Genomic DNA, 12,352 nt, shown 5'->3' with positions numbered 1-12,352 from the left:
TTACTCAAGTTCTAATATTCATTAACATTTTTTCCAATTAAATAATTCCCCATCATGCTTAAAGAACTATTTTTTTAATATGCAACAATCAAAATATTTTTTAAAAACACATTTGACTTGAATAATGAAAAACTACCTCTTTATAAGGAAATAAAATGAAAATCCTAAAAGTAAAACTTTATTTCTTATTTTTTACTAATACTTCCCATTTGTATTTTAGATTTTAACAAACATCTTGGAGGATATAAAATATAATTTCTACCCTAAAGGAGTTTTTAGTCAGCTTGGGGAAAAAAAGGAAAATCCAAACATATGCACATTATTCATTCAGTAAGCAATTAAGTACCTAATTATGTGTGGGCATTTTGCTAGACATAGAAGATACAAAGACAAAAATGAAAATGTTCATGACCTCAAGGAGTACAAATTCTACTAGAGAAGACAACACTTGCATAAATAAGTATATACAAAGTGTATACAAAATAAATGCAGGGGGCAGCTAGATGGCGCAATGGATAGAGCACTGGCCCTGGAGTCAGGAGTACCTGAGTTCAAATCCAGCCTCAGACACTTAACACTTACTAGCTGTGTGACCCTGGGCAAGTCACTTAACCCCAATTGCCTCACTAAAAAAAACCAAACAAACAAAATAAATGCAGCACAACTTTGGGAAGAAGGGCATTAAAAACTAGGGAAATCAGGAAATTCTTCATGTAGAAAATGATGCTTTGAGTTGAGTCTTTAAGGAAACATAGGATAATGAGAGGTAGAGATAAGAGAGTATGTTTTAGGCACTGCATGGGGATGAGAGGGAGGGGAACAAGCCAGTGCAAAGGTGTTGAGCCAGGAAATGGAGTGTTGTTTATGAGGAACCAGGCCAGATTGGCTGTACCTTTCAGTGTGAAGAGGGAAGGTGTATGTCTGGAAAAGATAGGTTGGAGAGGGGTTGTGAGGAATTTTAAATGCCAAACAGTGGAGTTTATATTGTATCTTAAAGGCAGTAGGGAAACATTGGTGTTTATGGAATAGAGGTACAACATGATATCACTAGGAAATCACTTTGGCAGCTGTCAGGAGAATAAATTGGAGAGAGGTGAGACTTGAGGATATACAATGAAGAATGCCCCCTGTTTTGAGTTGAAGGATCTGGTTTGAATTGGATCTCTGATTACTCCTATAACTTTGAGCAAGTTGTGTGACCTTTCACTGTCCCAGGTACCTCTTTAAGCCAGTCATTATTAATCTGAACCAGTGGAAAGTAGTTTCTCTACTGGAATTTTTCTGTTCTGACAGAATCACATATCTATACCCCATCAAATTAGAAAAGGGGTGAGGAGATTATTAGATGAGCTCTGAATCAAAAATCTTATGATTGAGCATTTGTATGTGTGTGTATGTGGCTATATACACAAACACACACAAAGATATGCATATATTTCTGTTTGTATACATGTATGTACACATTCACATGCATGCATACATAAACTAGCCAGGAATAGAAGAGGAATAAAAGCAAAATTTATTTGGATAAAGTTAGTCATTTCATTTGGATGAATTTCTATTTAGATCATTTTATTGCAAAAACAACCCAATGAAAACCAAATTGCTAGTATCAAAAATGAAAAGGGTGAATTTATCACTAATGAAGAAGAAAGTAATGCAATTATTTGGAGCTATTTTGCCCAATTATTTGCCAGATCTGACAATCTGAGTGAAATGGATGAATATCTACAAAAATATAAGTTGCCCAGATTAATAGAAGAGGAAATAGAATACTTAAATAACTCTATCTTAGAAAAAGAAATTGAACAAGCCATAAATGAGTTCCCTAAGAAGAAAACCCCCAGTACCAGTTGGAATAACAAGTGAATTCTATCAAACATTTAAGTTCCATTCATTGCAGTACTATATAAACTATTTGGAAAAACAGGTATGATGTTTAAAATCTAAATGTGTGGTCACCTTAAATTAGACGCTTTATCACCAGTCTTTGGGCATTAAGCATTTATTAAAGCATGCTAGGTATTAGTAAAAAGGGAACATATGGAGTTCAGAAAGTTAAGAAAAGGACTATATATCCTAGAGTTCCAGCCTGGTCTGAGTTCTTCCTCAAGTCCTCTGCCATGAGCCTGCTTCAATCACGAACTGCCTCCCGCAAACTGAGTGTGGGAGTGTGAAGGTCCAGGGCAGAGGTGGTCCTAATACACTGCTTCAAGCTGATTGGTTAGAGTCATCCAAATCCATTGGTTCACTGGACTTGAAGGTGGTCTCATGTTGAGTTCAAAGTCCTTAGCTTCTGAGAACAATACCTTCTTAAGGGCTTGCCAGGTGTTGTTACAATCTAATTAACTTTAACTAGGCTAATCAGCAAATTCAATCACTTAATTCAATCAGTTTAGATTAATCTCCAGGTGGGCCTTTGAGTATCTGCTAAATCCCATTATTTTCTCACACAGGCAAAGAAGGAGTCTAAATTTCTTTTATGACACCCTTAAAAACCTTCAGTGATTTTAGTCAGTTTCCCCCAAAACTGGGGGAACAGATTAGAATCCACATTTAGAATCTTAAATTACACAGTTTGTAATTACAGGTGCTGATACCTAAATCAGGAAGAGCAAAAACAGAGAAAGAAAACTGTAGACCAGTTTCCCTAATGAATATTGATGCAAAAATTTTAAATAAAATATCAGGGAAATTACAGCAATATATTGGAAAGATTCCACATTATAACCAAGTAGGTTTTATACCAGGAATACAGGGCTGCTTCAATATTAGGAAAACTATCAGCATAATTGACAATATCAGTAACTAAAATCATATGATTGTCTAATAGAGAAAAAACTGGACAAAGTACAGCACTCATTCCTATTAAAAATGCTAGAAAGCATAGGAATAAATGGATCTTTCCTTAAAATGATAAATATATCTGTCTGACCATCAGCAAGCATTATCTTTAATGAGGATAAGCTAGAAGCCTTCCCAGTAAGATCAGGGATGAAGCCAAGGTGTTCATTATCACTTTTTTTTTTTTGGTGAGGCAATTGGGGTTAAGTGACTTGCCCAGGGTCACACAACTAGTAAGTGTTAAGTGTCTGAGACCAGATTTGAACTCAGGTCCTCCTGAACCCAGGGCTGGTGCTCTATCCACTGTGCCACCTAGCTGCCCCTCATTATCACTTTTATTCAGTATTGTACTAGAAATGCTAACTATAGCAATAAGAAAAGAGAAAGAAATCAAAGGAATTAGAATAGGCAGTGTGGAAACAAAACTAATCACTCTTGCAAAGAATATGATGGTATTCTTGGAGAATATCCAGAGAATCAATGCAAAAACTAGTTGAAATAATGAACAGTTTCGGCAAAGTTGCAGGATATAAGATAAACCCACATAAATCATCACCATTTCTGTATTTTACCAACAAAGCCCAATAGCAAAAGATAGAAAGAGACATTCCATTTAAAATAACCACAGACAATATAAAAATACTTATGAGTCATCCTACGAAGACCAACCCAGGAACTATATGAACACAATTACAAAACACTTTTCACACACAAACCCACTCATCTAAATAATTGGAGAAATATTAATTGCTTATCAGTAGGTCAAGCCAATATAATAAAATGATCATTCTACCTAAATTAACATACTTATTCAGTCCTATACCAATCAGACTACTACAAAATTATTTTATAGAGCTAGAAGAAGTGATAACATGTCATCTGGAAAAACAAAAGGTCAAGAATATGAAGGGAATTCATGGGGGAAAAAAATGTAGCCTAGCACTGTACCAGATCTCAAACCATATTACAAAGCAGTATTCATCATCATTCATTTGGGTACTGTCTAAGAAATAGAATGTTGTATCAGTGGAATAGATTAGGCATGCATCATATAATAGGAAATGACTGTAGTAATCAAACAAGATAAATGCAAAAGGTCCAGACTTTTTTTTTTTTTTGGTAAGGCAGTTAGGGTTAAGTGACTTGCCCAGGGTCACACAACTAGTAAGTGTTAAGTGTCTGAGGCTGGATTTCAACTCAGGTCCTCCTGAATCCAGGGCCAGTGCTCTATCCACTGCCACCTAGCTGCCCCCCCCCTTTTTTTTTTAAAAGGTCCAGACTTTTGGGATAAGAACTCACTATTTGACTAAAACTATTGAGAAAACTGGAAAGCAGTTTGTCTGGAGCTAGGTAGAGGTCAGCACCTCACACCATATGCCAAGTTAAGTTACATTCATATATTAAAATGACTGCATAATTTAGACATAAAGCATGATACCATAAGCAAATTAGGGAAGCATGGAATAGTTTACCTGTCTTATCTATGGATAAGGAAAACATTTATCATCAAAGAAGAGATGTAAGGGATTAAGGGATGTAAAATGGATAATTGTTATTACATTAAACCAAAAGGATTTTATACAAAGAAAAGCAATTCAATCAAGATTAGAAGGAAAGCAGAAAATGGGGGGAGATTTTTTACAGCCAGTTTCTCTGTTAAAGGCCTCATCTCTCAAATATATCAAGAACTGATTAAAATTTATCATATGAATCATTCTCCAATTGACAAATGACAAAAAGTATACAAACAGGCAATTTTCAGGTAAAGAAATCAAAGTTCTCTGTAGTCTAAGTCACTATTGATTAGAGAAATGCAAATTAAAACAACTCTGAGTTATCATCAGATTGGCTGATAAAAGGACAAATGTTGGAGGGGTTGTGGGAAAATTGGGACACTCACTAATGCACTGTTTTGAACTGGTTCAACCATTCTGAAGAGCAGTTTGGAACTATATCCAAAGGACTATAAAATTGTGCATACCCGTTGATCCTGTAATACCACTACCTAAGTCTTTATCTCAAAAAGACTAAAAAAACCCCCCAAAACCAAAAAGGACCTATATGTACAATAATATTTCTTGCACTTCTCTTTGTGATGACAAAGAATTGGAAATTGAGGTGATGTCCATCAGTTGGAGAATGACTAAATAAATTGTGGTACATTATTGTGATGGAATACTGTTGTTCTATAAGAAATACTGAGCAGGATATTTTCAGAAAAACCTGGAAAGACTTAAATGAACTGATTTGGAGTGAAGTGAACAGAAACAGAAGACCATTGTACACAGTAACAGAAGTATTGTACAATGATCAACTGTGAGAACAACTTAGTTGTTCTCAGCAATACAAAGATCCAAGACAGTTCTTAAGTATCTGTGATGCACTGTCTACCTCCAGAGAAATAACTAATGGAGTCTGAATGCAGATCAAAACATGCTGTTATTTTGCTTTCTTTACTTTTTCTGTTTTTTTTTTTTGTTTTGTTATTTTTTTCATAGCATGACTAATATGGAAATATGTTTTACATGACTGCACATGTATAGCCTTTATTAAATTGCTTGCCTTCTCTGGTGGGTGAGTGGAAGGAGGGAGAGAACATTTACAACTCAAATTTGTAAAAAAAACAGATGTTAACATTTGTTTTTAATTGAGAAAATATAAAATATTAAAATTCAAAAATAAACCAACCTACTGTATACATGCAGAAAATAAATATAATTAAAATATACTTTATGTTTGGGCAAAGTTTAGAACTACATGTTGTGGGTTTTTTTTTAGCAAGTATTAGCATACTAGAGTATTCATATTATAATCTCCACAGAATTTGGTATAGAGTGAATTCTTCCTGTACTCTATCCAAAAGAATATTATTGAAACTTTAGAAACCTCTGACATGCATCCCAAGGCCTACATTTTTGCACTTAATAGATACTTTTTTTGGAGAATTCACAACTAAATTTTCTGGATGACTTTTTGTTGCATGTTGCTAAGATTGATTGATTGGATGGCTGCCCTGCTTTATTTGAGTGGTAAGTTGAAAATATATTTTGTTTTTAAATAGACCCTATGCATCTGAGGACTTGGAAGAAGAGTAGGTCTCCCACATGTGCAGGGTAGCTTTTGGATGCAACTCTTCTTTTGTTTTCTTGAAGTAAAACTACAGAGTTGGTGCTATGCATGAGTTCATCCCAGTCCCTGGGGTCCAATCATATTTTCCATCTGCTATCTACATAAAATCACCACAGTGTCAAAAAGTCTTTATGTCTATAATATTTTGAGTATCTGGGAGCTAGAAACAGTTGAGAGCCTGTAGGATACTTGTATCCATCTGAGGTCTTAAAAACAGATTCACACCGGCCCTGGATTCAGGAGGACCTGAGTTCAAATCCAGCCTCAGAAACTTGACACTTACTAGCTGTGTGACCCTGGGCAAGTCACTTAACCCTCATTGTCCTGCCAAAAACTAAAAAAAAACCAACCCAGATTCATCAGAGATCCTGATTTTCAGGTTACCAAAAGTAATACCAAACTGACATTCCTAAAACACATTATTGACGATGTCACTCCCCTGAACAAGAAGTTTAGTGGTTGTTTCCTCTGGAATAAAAAGCAATCTTCTCTTTTTGACATTTGAAGCCCTTCAAAATCTGGCTCTAGCCTATCTTTCTAGGTTGGTTACACATTATGCTTTATTACACCTACCATATTCTAGCCGAATTGGGATACTCTTCCATATATATGGCATTCTGATTTTCTGTCTCTGGGTCTTTAAATTAGCTGTTTCTTCTACCCACAATATCAGACTTTCCCCCACCATTTTTTAATTTATTTTATTTATTTGCAGGCAATGGGGGTTAAGTGACTTGCCCAGGGTCACACAGCTAGTAAGTGTCAAGTGTCTGAGGTCAGATTTGAACTCAGGTACTCCTGAATCCAGGGCCGGTGCTTTAACCACTGCTCCATCTAGCTGCCCCCCTCCCCCCAGCATTTTTAACCTTTTGTCTCCTTTAAAACTCGACTCAAATGTCACCTTTACCAAAAGGCCTTTCCCAATTACTATAGTTAGTGCTCCTTCTACCCCCTGAAATTTATTCATGTATATTTTTATTTACTAAACGTCTTGAATGTAGGATTTAGTTTTTGGTCATTGTTTCCCAAATACCTTAGTTTAGTGTCTGGCATATATTAGCCTCTTAATCAATGCTTAATGAGTTGATTTGCCTCATTTTCAACATCCCCAAAGCTTCATACCAAGTGTGAGTCATCCTAGAGATACCTGAATTCCAGGGATTTATTGACCTAGGTACCCTGTTGGTTCTACTTCTAGCTCTTCATTGATTAAATTTATGGAGTATCAAACCAGATAACACTCCTCCCATAGTAAAGGAGCCTTCAGTTATAATGAAACTCCAACCCATTCACCACCACCACCAATGTCCCACAGTGCCCAGGGCCTCTTAACCCTGCAACATCCTTCCACTCTGCCAATTCCCTTCTCCCAGTGGTGAGTTCCTTCAGGGGCCTCTGTCTTGAGGATAGGTCCAGGCCATCAGTGTTTCATTCTTCTCCTGGTGACTGTACTAACACATACCTTCACTTATTTCCCCATGGTGCCTGCTTTTCAGCTCCCTTTTATGTATTGTGTACCACCGACCACCCCATATCAGAATGTAAACTCCTTGAGAGTAGGGACAATTTTTTTTTTTGCTTGTTTTTGTATGCTTAGTATTTAGCAGAGTGTTTGGTACATAATAATTTCTTAATAAATAATTATCGTCGTGCCTTATCTTGCCAGAGGGTATAGGATTTGATCTCTCATTCTGTGATGGGAAAACTTCAAGTACCTTTTCTCCATCTTACAGTGATTCAGAATTAGTTTGCTGACTCAAATATCTATTCTCACTTTTCATCTGTGGCCATCTTAGTCCTACTCCTTGACAGTACATATCTACTAGGAATTCCATTCCATTGTGCCTTTTGGACTTCTTTCATTATTAACAGATATTCCTTTTTCTTGTGCCAGTTCATTTCATGCTATTTAATCTGTTCATGGAAAACTCCCTTTATCAGAAGACACCATAGTATTATATCCCTGTTTTCTCTTTCCAGTAGTGGGTGCTCTTATGCTCCTAACACACTGGGTCAGGAAGACTGGGTGGCATATTCCTCACTGTCACTTCCTTCCATCATTCTTTACCACCATAACTCAGTAGCCTTTCCTTCTTTGAGATTCATTTCTTTGGTCTTTATCAACTACTCCATATTCTTGTTTACAGTCATATGCTGTTCTCCAGGTCATTTTCTATGATTTCTCAAGAAATTCTGCACGGTGCTCACCATATTTTCATCCAACCCCCTAACTTCATATTCAAGGCCTTCCTATTGAACTTTCTTCCCTTTGTCCCACTTGTTTCAACTCCAAATCCCATAACTTATATCTTCATACCACTTCAGTTACCTACAATGATGAACACATATTTAAAAATCATCCATAACTTAGCAATTATATTAAACATTCCTCTCTTTGATCATAACCTCCTATCTTTTAATCTCTTCCTCTGCTTCACTCCTCCCAAACTTATTCTTTTTCTTCATCATGACCTCTAATTCCTCTTCACTCATTTCCTTTTTTTCCTAGTTTTGTCATCTCTGCTGTGGCCTCTTCATTTTCTTCATAATCTTGACCTTATGGTTGATCAGTTCAACTGTATATTATCCTCTGTTCATGAATCTCTTGCAGCTTCATCCTATTACCAGTCACACTTTGCCAAATTCCAACCCTGGGTTTACCTTCACTATTTACCATCTCTTCTACTTGAGTGTTTCTGAACTCTGCTGGAAAAGAAGTGGCAGAAACTTTCTGGTTGCACCCACTATAGATTTATGTCAGATAGGCCCTTATGACTAGCTGCTTGCTAGTCTTCATTCATCTTTGGCTGACTTTTATTCTCTTAATAGCTATTCAAAGCCTTCTTTTCTTTTCTTTTCTTTTCTTTTCTTTTCTTTTCTTTTCTTTTCTTTTCTTTTCTTTTCTTTTCTTTTCTTTTCTTTTCTTTTCTTTTCTTTTCTTTTCTTTTCTTTTCTTTTCTTTTTTTTTTTTTAAGTGAGGCAATTGGGGTTAAGTGACTTGCCCCCAGGGTCACACAGCTAGTAATCTTTTTCTTTTCTATTTTTATTCAAAGCCTTCTTACCCTTTGAAATCTCTACAGTACCTGCAGTCATTTCCCTCTCAACAGAATATTATCATGTCTTACTAAGAAAATACAGATTTTGGACCTCATGCACTTTTCCCTTCCACTGCCGTTATGGTAACACTTTGCTCCATCTTACTACATCCTTTTTTTGCTACTTCCCTGAAAAAAAAAAAGGTAGCTCTTTGCTAAGACCACCCCTTTCTTAAGTCCTTGTTTTCATCCCCTACTCTTAATCTCTTCTGGGTTTGCCCCATCTATTCTCTTTATAATCTTCGGTTTGCCCTTATCCACTGTCTTCTTCCCTCCTGTCTAGAAACATGTCCAAGTTCTCTTCCCAGTTCTTATAGAACTTTCATTTCATTGTTTTATCCCTTTTAGCTACCATTCTGTAACTTTCATGGCCAAATTCTTAGAATGTTTTCTATATTTGTTACTTCTGTTTCTTTTCCTCTCACTTCTTGGAATTTGGTTTCCAAATCTTATCACTCAACTGAAACTGATGCCTCCAAGGTTCTTAAAGATGTCTTAATTTTTGAATTTGTTAGTCTTTTCTCAGTCCTCATTCTGCAGAGTTTGCTACTGTTAACTACCCTCTCCTCCTGGATACTTTCTCCTTCCTTGGTTTCTGGGACATTGCTCTCTCTTGGTTTTCCTCCTACCTGTCTGACCCCTACTCAGTCTCCTTTGCTGGAATTGTTACCTTTCTTTTGTCCATTAAGTGTGCGATTCTCTTGTTGATCTCATCAGCTGCAGTGGGATCAATTTATTTTGTCATTGATGATGGCAAAATCAGTATATCTAGCTATAACTTTTCTCTCTCTCTGAGCCCCAATCTTGCATTATCAACTTCCTGTTGGATATCGTTATCTGGTTGTCTCTTAGGCATTTCAAATTTTCAATGGCAGCTGTATCCTTCTCTTGTATAAACAGAAGACGCTTTTTAAAAACAACAACAAAAAAGGGTAATTTGTCCTATTAAGAAAGGAAGCTATGAGAATCTAAAAATTGAGAAACCCAAAGTAAAAGTTTTTTTTTAAAGCATGTTTTTAAATTTTTTAATGGCCATAATCATGTCATAAAGCTTATTATGCAATTTTCAGAAATGTGGGGGAATAGTGATTTCCAATGCTCTTGTCATATGTGGCAGCTAGGTACTGAAGGAAATTATAATAAATGTGGTTTTGGTTTTGGTTTTGGTTTTACTTTTCTGGAATTTCTGTGGATTTGGAAGCTGATAATGAATTTATTCCCTTTTTGTTTACTTTTGTTTTTAAAATATCTCTTAAGTTTTCCAATATACTTCCAGATTCTATACCATAATGTTTCTATCTACTTCGTGCATTAAAAGATCTACTGAAATTTTGACTTAGGAGAACTAGACTTTCTCTTTTTCTCTGTTAAAGCAGAGAATCTAGATATGAGGAAAAACTGACATGACAGCATTTTTTGATTGCTTGACTTATTGGCACAGCTCTATCATTTAATTGCACTTCCAAATATTTTGTGGCCCTATTTGTTTCCATTTATAAGTTAACATTTAAAATAAACTCATTGGCAATAAGTCTTATACTACTTTGTACCCACTTTAAATAGCATGTTTGTATCTAATATATCATGTTTCTTTTCCATATGCAAACAGATCTAAACTTCATTTGAAAGCATATATTATGTGAATGAAATGAATACTTTTTGCATGTGGTGCCCACAATACATAATTTTTCTATTTTCCAGACATTGATGATGCCCAAATACTTCCCCGAACAACTAGAGTCAGACATTTTTCACAAAGTGAGGACACTGGAAATGAAGTTTTTGGTGCTTTGAATGAGGAGCAGCCATTGCCACGAAGTAGCAGCACCTCTGACATCTTGGAGCCATTCACTGTTGAACGAGCCAAAGGTGCAGTTCCTGTCATTGACAGTTCATCCCGTCATGCGCCAAGCTTGCAGAATTCCACAGAGACCTCTTCAGTATCTAGATCCACTGAAAGCTGCATCATTGATTCTAATAGTAGAGAGTCTTCTCTGGAAGTTGGTGATAGCATTTATGATCATCTTTGTCATTTAATAGGTCCAGTAGAACTTGCAGATACAGCTTTTGAACAGATGACGCATAGTAACCTTGAAGCAGATGATGATCTTCTTTCTTCTCTGAAAGAGTATCTTAAGGAAAAACAAGAAAATCATAGTAATTATGATATAGGTAGACTTGCAACTTCTCAGGAAGTAATTGCATCATTAAATAGGGATGAGAGATTATTGACTAGATTAGATTATGTAGATCAGACAGTTAAACCAGAAGATAACACCCCTGTTATAGCAATGGCGGAGAACATAGTGTTTCAACTAGAACAAAATCCAGGTGATTTCATAAGTAACATTACACACAATCAATCATACAGTTTCACAAGATCTCAGGCTTTTGATAAATCCAAGCAAGTTTACCCTGAACCTGAATCAAGTTTTCCCTATGATAAAGAAGGAAAAAGGTATCTTCACAGACAAACAGCTACTGAAGCAGATATAGGTATGGACATACCATTAGCTGAAAAGCTTAAAGGTATCCACATTAATGAAAAAATTAATGTTTCATATGGTATGGATGTCAAGAAAGTTCCACTAAAATCTCCAGTTAATTATGAAATACCTCACATTATGGATGCCTACAAACTTTCTCCAACCAAAAGGAGTCTTTCTGAAACAGTGAGTTATAGGGCCAAAATCATGAAAAATACAACTAAGAAAAGAAATAGTGTCCACGTTACCTTTAGGCCATCTACTGAATCCGTTCAGTTTTATAATCCTCTAGAAAATAAAGAGGCTCCATGGAAGGCAAAATTACGTAAACTCAGTGGCTTCAGTAGTAGTAGCAGTACTAGTAGTAGTGGCACCAGTACTAACATTAGCTCACCTATTGCCACAGAACTAGTTAAACCTGGTGTGTATAGACCTTTGGATATAATGAGTACAGCATCAATAAATAGTAAAACAGTTAAGGAATCCACAGAGATACATGGAACCATGTTTCAGAAAGAAGGTTTTACAGTTAATCATTCAAGTACTCGTAGTGCTCTTAGGTCTTCAAGTCATGAGTTAGGACTACAACAGGGATCCCTGGGTGGCGTTTATAAAACTGTTGTACATGCTCTTTCGAAGCCGAAGGCAAATGTTTCCCCACAGAGGCAGAACAGAGTGCCACCAGAGGCTCCACTGAGGGATCTGTACAGTCATGTAATGGGCTATTTTGGAAGGAAAGCTGCAGGTGAGCACTAACTGTGCAGAGCGCAAAAGGAGAAAGACAGCATCAGTTTGGCT

General features: G+C 36.2%; 1 protein-coding gene across 11 annotated transcripts in view; it reads left to right on the top strand.

Moving 5' to 3' along the window:
- The window catches only part of RALGAPA1 (Ral GTPase activating protein catalytic subunit alpha 1), a 304,015-nt gene that overhangs the window by 119,176 nt on the left and 172,487 nt on the right, over positions 1-12,352 (top strand). For 7 of the 11 annotated variants that reach the window (XM_043989567.1, XM_043989566.1, XM_043989565.1 and 4 more), the window contains one exon: positions 10,770-12,299. In XM_043989567.1, the coding sequence (XP_043845502.1) occupies positions 10,770-12,299 (1,530 nt within the window). The remainder of the gene's footprint in view (positions 1-10,769; positions 12,300-12,352) is intronic. The other 4 variants (XM_043989575.1, XM_043989574.1, XM_043989573.1 and 1 more) reach the window with 1 other exon arrangement.

The sequence above is a fragment of the Dromiciops gliroides genome, chromosome 2 (genome assembly GCF_019393635.1).
Source record: "Dromiciops gliroides isolate mDroGli1 chromosome 2, mDroGli1.pri, whole genome shotgun sequence".
In the NCBI taxonomy this organism is placed as follows: domain Eukaryota; kingdom Metazoa; phylum Chordata; class Mammalia; order Microbiotheria; family Microbiotheriidae; genus Dromiciops; species Dromiciops gliroides.
The sequence above is the reverse complement of the archived record's forward strand: the minus strand, read 5'-3'. Positions and strand labels throughout refer to the sequence as shown.